General features: G+C 44.0%; 1 protein-coding gene across 3 annotated transcripts in view; it reads right to left on the reverse strand.

The window, feature by feature from the left end:
* Positions 1 to 13,746, reverse strand: part of FN1 (fibronectin 1) — a 54,370-nt gene that overhangs the window by 8,547 nt on the left and 32,077 nt on the right. For 2 of the 3 annotated variants that reach the window (XM_086465425.1, XM_086465426.1), the window contains exons 25-35: positions 11,365 to 11,637; positions 10,127 to 10,309; positions 9,076 to 9,165; positions 8,233 to 8,502; positions 7,719 to 7,835; positions 7,119 to 7,283; positions 6,276 to 6,431; positions 5,352 to 5,465; positions 3,372 to 3,641; positions 1,325 to 1,512; positions 154 to 241 (exon numbers count right to left, since the gene is read on the reverse strand). In XM_086465425.1, the coding sequence (XP_086321551.1) occupies positions 154 to 241; positions 1,325 to 1,512; positions 3,372 to 3,641; positions 5,352 to 5,465; positions 6,276 to 6,431; positions 7,119 to 7,283; positions 7,719 to 7,835; positions 8,233 to 8,502; positions 9,076 to 9,165; positions 10,127 to 10,309; positions 11,365 to 11,637 (1,914 nt within the window). The remainder of the gene's footprint in view (positions 1 to 153; positions 242 to 1,324; positions 1,513 to 3,371; positions 3,642 to 5,351; positions 5,466 to 6,275; positions 6,432 to 7,118; positions 7,284 to 7,718; positions 7,836 to 8,232; positions 8,503 to 9,075; positions 9,166 to 10,126; positions 10,310 to 11,364; positions 11,638 to 13,746) is intronic. The other variant, XM_086465427.1, reaches the window with a different exon arrangement.

The raw sequence follows: 13,746 nt of genomic DNA on the forward strand, positions 1-13,746 counted from the left end.
AGTATAGCGGGGATTGTGAATCCTACTAGTTAAGTGTCTGTGAAGGCCTTTGCTGGACCTTCATATAGAGCCCTACTTCTGACACAGGGTAGGATCTCTGCCCCTCCACCCAGCACAGCAGTACCCGGGCATTTGTGGGGGATCACGACTTACTTTCGAGAGTGGTGACCACGCCCTGGGCTGGTCGGCTGGTCAGAGAGTCCTTCAGGGCATACACGCTCACTTCGTACTTGGTTGCTACCTAGAATGGACAAAGTTATACCACGTTATGAGAAGCGGGAAATACTCCTGCCCTCATTCCGTGTTTGGTGGAGCCACATTTCTTTGTCACCAGTTGCTGAAGTATGAAATTTCAAAGTAACTCAAATCAGTGAAGGATTGATGGGATAATTCTAATTATTTCTAGCTGCAATAAAAGAGTAGGCATGGACCCTCAAACAGTGCTGTTGATAATACTAGTAGTGCACATGTGCACACCCAGGAGCAGAGGAAATCCTGGAAGAAGCTTAGTTGTCATCCCTCATTTTGCAATCTGTGCTTCCAAGTCAATTCTTCAGAAAAACCTAATTTACATCCTGTTTTTCGTGGGGTTAATGGATGCCATTTTCTACAATAAGGTGCTCTTGCTGTGAAGAGAGAATGGTGGAAGTTACAGCATAGTCTTTCATCCCTGACTGCCTCAGACCAGGAGCCCACTTAGATTAGAATGTTTTTTAAGGCTCATTTTTGAAAATTATTCATAAAACTCCTTAAAAGCAGATCAGTAGCTTTTTAAGATAGCAGGAACCATAAAAGCAGTGATTTTCAGCCTTTTCCAGTTCAGGAACTCCTGAAATGTTTCTAGTGGAGAATACAGCTATATAGCACATTTAAGCCCACTCACAAAAGACTTACATTTTTTACTGACATTTTGCAGATGTCTTAAAAACAGGCAATAGCCTGCCAGAGGTCCCATATCACAGCTTGAAAACCTCTGTATTAGGTCACTTTATATGACCTCTTTTGTGAAAGATTAGTAAAAGCCTTTTACTGGGTTACTGTTGATTCTGAACCGATAATTTGCATTTGACTAAGGCATCCAGTCTCTCTGCACTAAATGAGGAAAGGAAAAGAATGCAGATTCAGCAGGCCAATTCCTTGGCTTTTAAAAAACTATGGTAACAAGTACAGCTGATGGCTAGGTCAGACTTCAGAGTCAGCCCCTTAGGAGCTGCAACGATCTACTCCAGCTAAGGTTCCTGACCCAGGAATTTGAAATTGCTTCAAGTTCTCCTAACATCTCCTTCCCACAACACAGTCTGCATTACATAAAGGGAAGAGTTACCATTAATCCCGACACGACAGCAGATGTACTGTCCGGAGAAAGGTTGATTTCTTTCATAGGACCAGTCTTTTCTTTGGGGTTCACTCTGACTCTGTAGCCAGTGAGACGAACATTTGGTGCATTCCAGTTGACAGTAAGACTGGTGGGAGTTACCTGAGTAAACTTCAGGTTTGTTGGAGGTGGAATTGCTGCAAAAGTCCGGATTGGCACATGGTTAGTTTAAAGACGACAGTCTTGGCTAAAACAATATTCTCTCCTGAACACGAGACAGGTTTAAGCCTCAAATACACAGGCAGGAAAGTGGTGTGCCTTCTGCAAACACAGGCATAAAGCACCATGGAAGGGGACAAGGTATTCAGGAGGAGGTTCTCAAATCTACAGTAACACTTTTCAGAGGAAATAAGGAGATCTCAATGCTTCAACCCTGAAGTTAAGTGAGTAACAACACTTGCTATGATACAAAGTGAAGGCTTTGGGAGGTGCTTAAATCTGTAGGAGGCCAGTCTGTTTTAATTCTTCTGCCTGTCTCTGCTTTTCATCACACAGCTAATAGTTTAGTCCTGCTTCAATTGCCTATCTCTGTTTATTTCTAAAATACGACGGATGATTTACAAAAGTAAGGAGGAAGCAGGCTCAGGAATTGCAAAGAGGATATAAAAATACTGCAAATGCAGAGGGGAAGCATTTTACAGCCACTTACACAAGGGTAAATTACTACACAGAGAGCAAGGCAATGGAAAAGCAGAGCTGTGGTGGCCATAAGGCTCATCACGCAAGAGTCTGTTCGTGAGCTAACACACCTGATGTCTTTAAAAAGAAACGTTTGCATAAAAAAGGAGCACCCATTGAAACATTTTCTTGCCTTACTATTGGTAATCCTTGGGCTGTAAACAGGGGAAAAATAAACCTTACCATAGTGCCCACTATTAGCATGTTGCTGTGATGTTTTCTGATTTTATAGAGTGGAAAAACAAGGTAATTCTTCCTTGTTGCTTTGCTCAGAGCTCAGTTTAAAGCCCACGAGAGCAAATGGGAAGTCTTGAATGACTTCAAATACCCTTTTGAACAGCCTGCAAAGGGTAAGCCACAGCGTGTGGGGTTTAAAAATTAGTCTATTTCCATTTCTGGCAGGTAGTCAGCCAGCTGTTTCCATCATTACAGCACTTTGCTTCAGTTTAGTATGGCAATCTGTACGCTAAGAACCACGGTCTTCATTACACCCCTGGAATCATAGCACCACTTTTCATTCACAAATGAACGAGAGACCTTTATTACAAAGGTGCTACCTTTGTAATAAAGACACATCTGGTAATGCTGGAAGCAATTTTATCTTGAGCAATTAGCTTCCTTTTCCTTTTTCACAAAGGAATTTTAAATGTATTCTACATGGAGTTGGATAAGACTGCCACATGAGGGACTCTCCTGAATGGAGCATATCCTTTTCTTTCTTGTGGAGGTGATGTGAGCATGGGGTGTGGGCATGCACACGGGCTGTAGTCCTTAGGGAAATGCCAGTGAAGGATCTAGAGGCTCTGTGAGACCTGAGAGTTAAGCAATCTCCTAGCCCTTCATGCTGATCTTTTGCTCCGTCCAACAGCAAGGACCCTGGGCGATGAAAGCTGCCCTAATTTCTCTGTTGTTGGTAACTGCCTCTGCTTGCAGGTGCCCCATATCCTAAAGACAAGACCAAGGGTATTGTGAGAGGGTGGTTCACCATGAATCAGGCTCTGACTAGGGACCAGACATTACTGATCCACTTGAGGACTGAGAGAAGGCTATAAGGTAATATACCTCCTTTCTCTAGAATCTGCTCCTTCAATCCTGCTGACTTTTCCTGCCTTCCCTAACGTGTATATAGGCTGACTCCACCAGCAGCCAGCCTTCCAGCACCAACTACGCCATCTCTCTCAAGAGCAACCACATCCCCTTGGCTGCCCCTGGGGCTTCCCTGGCACAGAGCACCAGTTGCGCATGGAAGAACACTTTACCCAACAGGGCAGAAGCCACTGCTGCCATGGCCTGCTGGGTGGTGTAGTTAAAGGTGTACCTGTGGACTGGGTCCCAGTGAGGGGTAGGCTCTCCATGTCATCGTATATGGCAACGATATTGATAGTGTACTCAGAACCTGGCCTGAGGCCATGCAGCTCAGCAGTGTCTTCTTCGCCACCTGGGGCCGGCAATAGCTCATGGATTCCATCCTCAGGGCTTGAGTAGGTCACCCTGTACCTGGTGACTTGCCCCTGCGGGCTTTCCCAAGCAATTTTGATGGAATCAACATCCACCTCAGTGAATGTTAGTCCTTTAGGGCGGTCAATGTCTGTTAGGCAAATTAATGGTAAGAGGTTATGTGATAAAAAGCAGGTTGTGGGTGAGGAAAATAAAAAGCATTTCTATTACATGCAAAGCAGTTGTCGGTTTTGTGCGGGAGAGGGGATACTTGATTCTCCTCTGTGCTGCACCTTGCACACATGCTTACACCTGTGCAGAGTAAGGCTGAGATTTTGTGAGTGCCAGACAGCAGGAAGGCAATCTTGGCCTTGTTGAAACCAAAAGGACTTGCATTACCATCCTGGAAGCAGCCAGGACACCAACTCTTACCTATATTTGAGCCCCTTTGGCACTGAAACCCCTTTTACACAGCTCTAGCAGCATGAAGTTACCTTAAAGTGGTCAAAAGAAGAAAAGAAACAGGCATTTTAAGACCCGTTTCCACCATCACAGCCAGTAACAGCCAGACAACCCATCTGACTCAGCAAGTTTGGATTCATGCTGCATTTGCTTTTCACTATCATAAGCTGCTGTGAAAAGTGCCAGTCCAAGGAGAATCAGTCCCGCTATTTTCTTTCATAAATTAATATCCAATTAAACACACTTCTCAAGAAAGCAAATTACTCAGTGTATTGTATTTTAAAATCAGTTAGAAACAAACTTTTCAGCTTAGTATTGAGTGCACAGGGAACATCCGCAAGTGCAACTGGGTGATATGCACGCTTCCCAATTAGACCAATTCATCCCATTTTCCTAGCAAGGTGGGAGCTCAGTGCTAGACAGCAACGTAAGTGAGCCTTGCTCCACAGCAGCCTAGTGCGGCTACCACAGATCTATAGCCATTTGTTACACAAAATGAGAGGATCTGGCATGTCATTTTCATATTGGATCCAAATTATTCTTTTCTGTAAGATTTCAACTTTTTTTTAAATTTGCCATAATGTTATATTAGTCCTGAATTTTCTACATTTTCTAGTTGGCAAAGGTGATTTTCATCCAGGAATTTGTTGGCTTGAAATTAACGTGGACTCTTTTCCCACCTCTGTAAAGCTTCAGAGAAGCTCCTTTTGCCTTTAGGACAATTCTGCGAGTATTTGGGGCTGAGCTGTGGTTGTGAATACAAGCCTGAGCAAGGGAGTAACATGCATGCAACTCCCTACCCCAGGGATGTCCCTGAAAAAGGCACTTTACAGCAGAGGTATCCCTCTGAGTTACACGTTCCCTCTTGCCTCCTCTTTGTGTCCAGAGCAGTACTGCTGTTTTGTACAGGCAGATATCGCAGTTTGAGGGCTGATCTGTCCTTTCTTTTGCAGTGTGTCATCCCAAGTTGTTGATAGAACTCACGTGGTTTCCTTTACTCCCCTGCACAGGGCAAGTGCTCTCAAGCCGAGTCCAGTCCCTTAACAGCAATCACCTTTGCCACCTAGCTCCAGAAGAGAGATCTTTGCATGTTTTTTCCACTGATTGGCTGACGGTAAACAAAACCCCAAAAGACTTTGCGGCTTTAGTGAAAGAAAATCAGAAGCTCAGCATTTTGAGAGGGTGGGGAACTGCATTTTGCCAGTGTTTGAAGGACAGGGACTGCATTTTTGCCAGTATCTGCTGTCTCGGTGCAGTACGTATCACAGGGCAGACCACCTTGCATTCTCCTGGAGACTAGGCACCTGCCATTGGCTTTCACTAGGAGTGTGATACTGCATGGTAGATTCAGACATCAATAGAGAACATTCATTTTGTTACCATGAAGTGAAATACGTACTGGTGACAGCTGTCTCAACCAAGGGCAGGCTCTCTCCATTCTGATTCTGAGCGTAGACACTGACCATATACTCAACTGTGGGCTGCAGACCTTCAATAGTGACTTGTGTTTGATCTGGTAGGAAAGAAAAACATTAGTCCATTGGCAGCTGCACAAAGCTGCAGACAACTGGCCTCTAAGCAGCCTTGAATGAAGGGCCTGTAGAAGGCATACCCATGAATAAAAGTCATTAAACCAGACAGGATTGACATACCCAGTTTGCCTTTTGCTTGCACTACACTTCTCTGGCAGGGTGCAACAAGGCATCTGAAATTTGTACCTGCTCGAAGGCCCCACGGCTAAAAGGGCAGGTTAGCACAGTATAAAAAAATAATGCAAGAGAAGACCAGCTTTCATCATTTTCTGGGAAAAGACTGACCATTAACCCAACTGCATCACAAGCATCCCCGAGTGCTAAACTCTGCAGATCCCACAAATCGCACTGTGCTCCTGAGAGCAACACGAGAGCTGACTTGGCAGGCTCTATGGTAACGAAGTCAAGCCTGTAGCGTATGTGAATGAGTCTGTGCTATGACCAAGGGTCACATTATGTGACCTTTGGAAGGATTTCAGAGGAAGTTTTGTTGGATGACAGAAAATCCAATGGCATTTCTTTGAAATCCAGGTGTCTTTCAGAGACACCGAGATTGCCAAGAACAAACTTTCACAGCACAGTGGTGTCAAAAAACCATAAACCTTTCAGGGCAAAAATTTGCACTAGCTTCTCCTAGATGAGACCCAACTGAAGTCAGCAGGATGGCAAAAAAAGGTACAAGTAGGAGAAAGTTTGGCTTTGAGCATATGCCTAGTGCCTGACAGTGTGGGTTCTAGTGGTCATGTCTTGCATTCTTTACAGATCTGGTGAAGGATGTCAGCTACTCTTACCTGCAGGGACATTTTTAGTTTTTGTGGGCCCATGTCCTTTCTTGGGGACAGCTGTCACTCGATACCCTGTGACTGGGGATGTTGAAGGGAGCCATCTGATGCTGATACTGTTGTCCTGGACATCGGTAACTTGCATCTGGGATGGTGTGTCTATTTCTGGGCAACAAAAAATAGATTTTTGAGTATGTTGGTACAGGAAACCCTCCCTCTGCTGTTGCCTCCTAGCTGAATTTTATTCTTCTCTTCCTCTTCTAGGCTGTGCTTCTTGGAAAAGAAAACACACATTGCTATTTATTTGATCCTCGTGCTAACCTACAGCAAAAAAGCCTTAACCATGAGGTGTGGGGTGGCTGACCTTGTACCAATGTTAGTTGAGGACTTTTGTCATTTTAAAGGCTACTAAATGCCTTTATCTGCAGCTATAGTAAGAGTAGGACTAGGCTATATCCAGATCAGGAGTGAGACAACAGTCCTGGAGTTAGAAAGTCAGGTCTTATCAGGATCACATAATATGACAGTGCACCAGAAGCACCAGAGTGACCCCATGATATGAGAGCCCAACAGGATTTCCACTCTGCCATAAGCAGGCAAATATTGCTTGTATTGCCGTCTGGCCTCTACAGGGTCTCCCTCCTCCAAAAGTCCAAGTCCACGATCCTCTTCTGTGTCATGTTATTATCATGCTGGGCCACCATGATACACAGCTCCACTGAAAATGATAGGCTTACAATATCGCCCATGACTTCTAAAAGAAACCAGGGATCAGCGGTATGAATTTATGGGGATAAGCCAACACAAAGATGTAGGGTTTTTTTGTAGTTGTTTTGTTTAAACAGGTCTCACCTGTTTTGTAGGTAACAGTGACTGGCTTGCTACTGGCAGGGCTGTCTCCACGGCCAGTTACAGCATACACGGTGATGGTGTAGTCTACACCAGGTTTGAGGCCAGTGATGGTAGCAGTGGACACGGTGCCAGGCACTGTAAACTCCTGCACAGGGCTGCTTGCACCTAAGAAGGGTGGGGTGGAAAAAGAAATGTAATGGATCTCTAAATCACACATCTTAAATCATTACGAAAACCAGAACAATCCTACATGAATCAAGCTGAAGAGAGGACCCTGTTGATTTCACTGGATCTTGGGTCAAAGTCTTTTTCAGCCCAACCCAAGGAAAAGAATGAAATACATATGCAGAACCACCTCTAAAATGACTGGAGTGCTCCAGATGCTCTTTCTTTTTCTTAGGCAAAAAATGATTTGCTCTCCTTTAAAACAAAAAAAAGGCACTTATTTTTAACTATCTTCTCTAAATACGCTGCAAGAATCTCAGAGATGCAAGAGTTTGTCTGCTGCAGTCAAACTTGCCTTTGCTATTTTCTGGGGCTTTCCAATGGCCTCAGAATAGAGCTTCTGGTCTGTGACTGGTTGTAGCAGCCTGCCCTCACCTGTTTCACCGTAAGTGATCCTGTAGTATCTGACTGTCACTGCAGGAGCATCCCAGGAAATCGTAAGGCTGGTTGGGCTGGTGGGGGTGACTTCCAGGTCCCTTGGAACATCAGACACTAGAAAAAATAGAGAATTGAGAGTTTAAACACCATTAGCACACATCAGCTACATATTCCATCTATCATACTGTGCTCCTCTGCTCCTCATCTGACTTACTTCTAGCCCAGTGCACACACCTCTACAAGTGATCTAGCTGGTTAAAAAACATCTGGCATTGAGCTAGATTTAATAAAAAAAGTTCTGCTGGCCCTAAAGACCTCTGACTTGATCTGAAAGTAGCATAGATCCTCCCACCTTTTTCTAAATCAGGCCCTACCTCAGTATCACAGGCACTTCCTCATGAGCACAGTTTCACCAGCTAGTAGGGCAGATCCAGTTTAACATCAACTACTTTGCTAGAGGACACCCAAAATCCTCACTGTAACTTTTAGCCAGCATTCTCTCAAGGCTTACCCGTTGTTTGTTGGCCAACCAAGGGCACGCTCTCCTCCCTGCCATTGATGGCAATGATGCTGACCACATACTCGGTCCCTGGAAGCAGGTTGGTAAGGGTGATGGAATTCCGCGAGGGAGGCACACGGTCCTCCTTGGGCCGGCCAACACCATGCTCTGGTTGATGCCTGATTTTGTAGCCCATAATGGTGGCACGAGGAGCAATCCAGTGGACAGTGAAAGAATTAGCAGTTATATCCGAGAAGTCAAGGCCAGTGGGAGAATCAAGACCTGGGTATTTCAGAGACAAAAGGCTGAGCTCGACCAAACTACTGGTCATCACCACTGCCACGTTTCATTAAGCTCAGTACCATGACACTGCCAGATCCCAAGCCAAATGCTATGCAGCCATGGAACTGAACAAATATGTGTTCAGGATCAAAGTGAGATAAGCAAGCACTGGAACGCAACTGCAGGAACAAGGTGTATGGCACACACAGACAACACAGCATAAAACAATGCACGTGACCAGCAGACTCTGTTACACAGTTATGAAACGAGAAAAGACTCAGTAATAGATACGATAGGCTCTGCCTAGGCTTGTTCTCAGGCAGGCACTGTCGGTATATTCACACCAGGGTCTGCAATGCTCTGCCTAAAACCAACAGAAGCTCTGGCTCCCAATCATATTGAAACACAAAATTTTCTAGTGTTTCCCAAGATGTACATCTGCACTGCTCACTGATACCTAGCTGTCAACCCACCAACAAACTGGCATTACCACAGGAAAGAGTAACAAAGTCCCATTAATGAATGTTTAATGGATGGCATTAATCACACATGTCTCAGGGTGCATCTAAGTACCTGTTTTCTGGATTCCAGACAAAGGTGCACTCTCATGTTGCTCAGAAACACTGTAGACTCTCACCAGATACTCAGTACCAGGGAGCAGATCTGTGGAGTTTAAGTACAAGAATTTAGACATATTTCTTTACTAATAGCTAAAAGTCACTCAACCTACACAATTTTAACTATTTCTTAAGGGAGGTAATCAGGTTTTGCTTGATGGAAGATCTGAGCCTCCAGGACAGTCAAAAATTTAGTTCAGTTCTTCTTGGAGCATTATGGTTGCCTGCAATGTTTTAGCCTGAAGGAGCATGGTATCCTGTATCACTGCTTCATTAGTTTGTGGAGACTGTCTAGAAGGAATTAGGTTTCCGCAAGGTCCCTTCTAGTTACCTAGTAGTTTGGTTATGCACCAGACCAAAGCTTTAGCTGAGACAAACTGGAATACACAGCTATTCTAACTCAGATGAACTCCAGAGCTGGTCTCTTATTCTGAAAGTAGGTATGCCAACCTGATTCTAGAACAGAGGAAAGAACAACCTTCAAATACCACACAGCTTTTTGCAGCAGCAAAAATTAATGTCAGCTTTTTGAAAATGCCCACATTTTGTTGCCATATCCTGTAAGGTTCCAAACAGTATTTATTTTCTGACCCTGAGCATACAAAGCCAAAGGAGCAATGACCTTTTGCACATTCTGATCCTCTCCTTGAACCTCTGCACTGCAAGTCCTTGACACTTTTGGCAAATCAGGTGAGTAATAAGTATTTACTCTTAATACCTAACCAGCCTGCAAATCAATGCAATTGCCCCACAGTCTTGATTCATCACTGTCCTTGGATTGGATGGGAAGATAAAAAACACCACACTAACTCCTGTGGTTTGGCTTTAACTTGCGTAAAGCATGCGGCCAGACTCCATTTAGTGCGAGTTTGTATGAGTCTACTTCAACATCAGCCTAGATCAGCTGAGAATTTGGCCAGTTACACCTACAGTAAGCAATTTGTCTTTTGCCTCATCTTAGGTCATAAAGGGCCTCTTATGTTGACTTATGTAGGTGATCCACTTACTTGTTAAGACCACCATGTTGTCCGAGGGTGAAATTGTCAGCTCTGCAACGTCTTCCTCCTTCTTCACAGGGGAGTAGCGCACCAAGAAACTGCTCAGCACGATCGAAGTTGGTGCGGTCCAAGTCACTCTCATAGTATCAGGCCCCACATTAGTGAAGCGGAGGTCAGTGGGAGGAGGCACAGCTACATAGCAAAGAACCAATATATCTTAGTTCTCCGTTTCATAAAAGTTGATCAAGAGTTATGTTCAGGAATCACCAGAGAAAGTATCTCATGCATAACAGACTACTGTGTCAGACCCATGCAAACAGACTTCTAAACTACATTCGGTTCTACCATAGTTAAGAGAAAAACACCTCTGTACTACTGTCAGGCTCCTTTAACATCTTGGCAATTCCCGATACTTTAAATATACCCTGTGGGGCTAATTTGAAAACAAGGTAGCAAGTTTCAGTAACTTGCTTCTTGCAGCTGGATTTCATATTACAGATGCGGAGCCAAGAGAGGTTTAAAGTTGCCATACAGCAGCTTACAGATGGAAAAGTAATCTCATCTAGAATTCATACATGCACACACAGGAGAGGAAAGGGTATATCACTAATTTCCTATGACTCTACTTCTACTCGTGTCGAAGGATTTACAGCCTCAGGATTTTCAAACACAACAGGATTTCATGCAAGAACCAGTTTTCAGCTTGCCTTCTGCTCATGCACTAGAGAGACCCTTGACGGTGTGGCATGGCTGTCAATGGCATGTACTCAGGGAGCGGCGTTTCGTCTGCATCCTTTGAGGCATTGTGGAAAGAGTGGGGCCACCACTGAAACAGACTGCTGGAAGCTCAAACAGCTATCAAGGCTGGAGGGTGTCTCCTGAACTGCTCCGCCCCTTTGGCGCTCTTATTTGGGGAAATCACAGTTTAAAAGTCTGGTGAATATACAGCTCATGTTTCAGGCTCTTGATTCCAACTGGATCCCGGAAATCTGACTAGCAGAAGGTGAATGAGCCTGGCTAGTCTGCAGTCTGCAGCCATTCACACTATTAAAATGCTTCAAGTTAGAAAACTGAGCAGCACATATCCACCCCCAGCTGCCATTTAGAAAAAGAGCAAGCTGAGTCTGTCCAGATTCCCTGCAGTGAGCGGCTCGATTCCTCTTTGGACAAAGCCCCATCATCCTGACAGCCAGTGACAGCATGAAACACCGTCCATGTCACAAAACACAGAAGTTTTCAAAATTCACCCGTTTGCTGTGTCAGAGTGGTAGGGGCGCTCTCTCCGCCATTAATGAGTGTGATTACACTGATGTCGTAATCAATGCCTGGCTCCAAGCCTGTGACTGTGTAGTATCCTACTGAGGAGTCCACAAAATCTTCAAAAATAGGGACACTTTCTCCTGCCGCAACTACTGTGATGCGGTAACCAATAATGGTGGAGGCATTTAACGGGGTCCACCTCAGGCCGATGCTTGAGTCAGTTATGTCAACAAAGCTTAGGTCAGTGAGTTGGGGCACCTCTAATGAGTTAAAGAGCAAACGGGAAAGGCAAAGATATACAAAGGCAAAAAGAAAGACAAAGGAGAAAAAAAGCAGTGTTCATCACTATTAACATTGACAGAACTTTAGAAGCAATTGCGGTGATATGCAGAATTTCTCTTGCGGTTTGGGGGAAAAGGAGGTTTTTTGGTGGCTGGGTTTTTTGTTGGGTGTATTTTCTTTTCATATTATACCCTTCAACACAGTCTCCAGATGCCTCCCCAGGCAGACAAAAGCTGAAACCCCTACCCCCTGAGACAACGCACTTCCACTTTAGACATACAATTTTCCAAGAGACCTACAAGAGGCACTTAACTTGCAACAAATTTACTTTGAGCAATGATGAACCATAAAGACCCATCATTTTCTAATGAAAATAGAAACAGAAAAAACATACCCAATTTTTTTTTTTTTGCAGGTAGAACACAAAAGATCAGAGTCTATTAATGTATAAATAAAATAACTCCTCTGAAATAACAGTCAACTGACCCTCTAGAATTTTTGTCTTGTTTGACTGGTAAGTCTAACTTTCAGTATTGGATCATAAAATCATCAACCTGTTTGAAGGGGCTAAAGATCAGACTACACCCTCAGCTGGTGAGAACCATCACAAAGCTTCAGGGTAGATCATCCACTATCCGACCTATTTACACTGGATTTGGAACAAAGTCCCAAATCCCTATAACAGCTTGAGGATCTGGACCAGAACTCCTCAAGTTTCACTTGCCACTAATTGCTGCAACATATGTGCTAAAAACAGATGATATGGAACAGTGAGTAATAACACACTTTCTTGGAAAGACAGCAAATGGTTTAGAAAGGCCTCTGGATAATGATGAGAACTCTGTAAGAGTGATAATGTCCCCATATTCAGAGATTATACCCAGCACATGATGTGGCCAAGAAGCCAACTTGATTTGTGGCTAAATTGTTCAAAATCTCAGAACTGAGCCACTAAATAAGGATCCTCTTTAATGACATTCTAGATATTGCCTATGTTTCCGTATGGCAAACAAGCACAGCTGTGACTGTTTTCCCTATCAATACTGTTCCTGTTAGCAAAGCTGTTCTTTTCCTGCATGTTAGGACTAAAAGAATGTTAGATGCATCTCTAACCAACAATGGCCAAACCCTCAGTTGCTCGTCAATAGACCGGTATTGGTTTAAGCCACAAGATTTGGCTGTGAAACTTTAGCAGAGTGACCCTGAAATCAGTGGGAGCTAATGGATACCCTTCCTTGCTCAGGATCAGATGCCAGTAGGTGAGTCAAAGATGCAGGACTCGGTATCCATTCTGTTGGATCATTACAAGTTAGCTTGAAAAGGAATTATGGGACAGTAATACTGCAAGAAACTGGCTTTAATAATACTGGTTATGTTCTATTTTAACGTCCTTCTAAGAAAAGACTTATTTTACAGAACAGATGCAAAAATGTGCCAGTTTTCTGTAAAATCATTGTTTATCCACATGGAACGCATGTACCATATCACCTTTAAAGAGCACAAAAAGCCAGAGACATACATTCTTAGCTTTCCTCCACCAGAAGATGGTAAAGGACTAAAGCTATTACTGCTTTAATTATGCAGTATCACAGCATTAGTTCACCCCCAGGGAGCATACAGCACTTCAGTGAAGCATGGAAATTTTAAAGCAGTGTTATAAGAGCAAGCAAACACAGTAGCTGGCATCATTTCAGGGCTGAGCAGAAACAAAAACAAACAAACAAAGCCCTCCCAAAGGAAAATTAAATGAAACCATTTGCAGAGATGCCTATTAATTTTGCTACTGTGGCTACAAATATAGTTTCTGCAGTCATCGCAGCATGTAATGTGAGGTGGCACACACCACTGTGTCCCACAAGCGCTACAGTGATGGACCTTTCAATCTTGGCTTTCCTCTCCATTGTGTTGAAGTGACCTTCTGCCACTATTGCTGCCAAAATTTCTCCTGTGCTTGCTTCCCACTCATACCTCTCTTCACCTACTTCCTATTCCCACGAGCTGCGCTCCAGATGCTGGGGTGCTCCAGGGCCAAGTTAAATCTCTGTCGCTCTCCTGCTTACTGTACTGATGTTAACAGATTCATCCCT

This window comes from Leptosomus discolor, chromosome 5, assembly GCF_034619465.1.
Source record: "Leptosomus discolor isolate bLepDis1 chromosome 5, bLepDis1.hap2, whole genome shotgun sequence".
NCBI classification, from domain to species: Eukaryota; Metazoa; Chordata; class Aves; order Leptosomiformes; family Leptosomidae; genus Leptosomus; species Leptosomus discolor.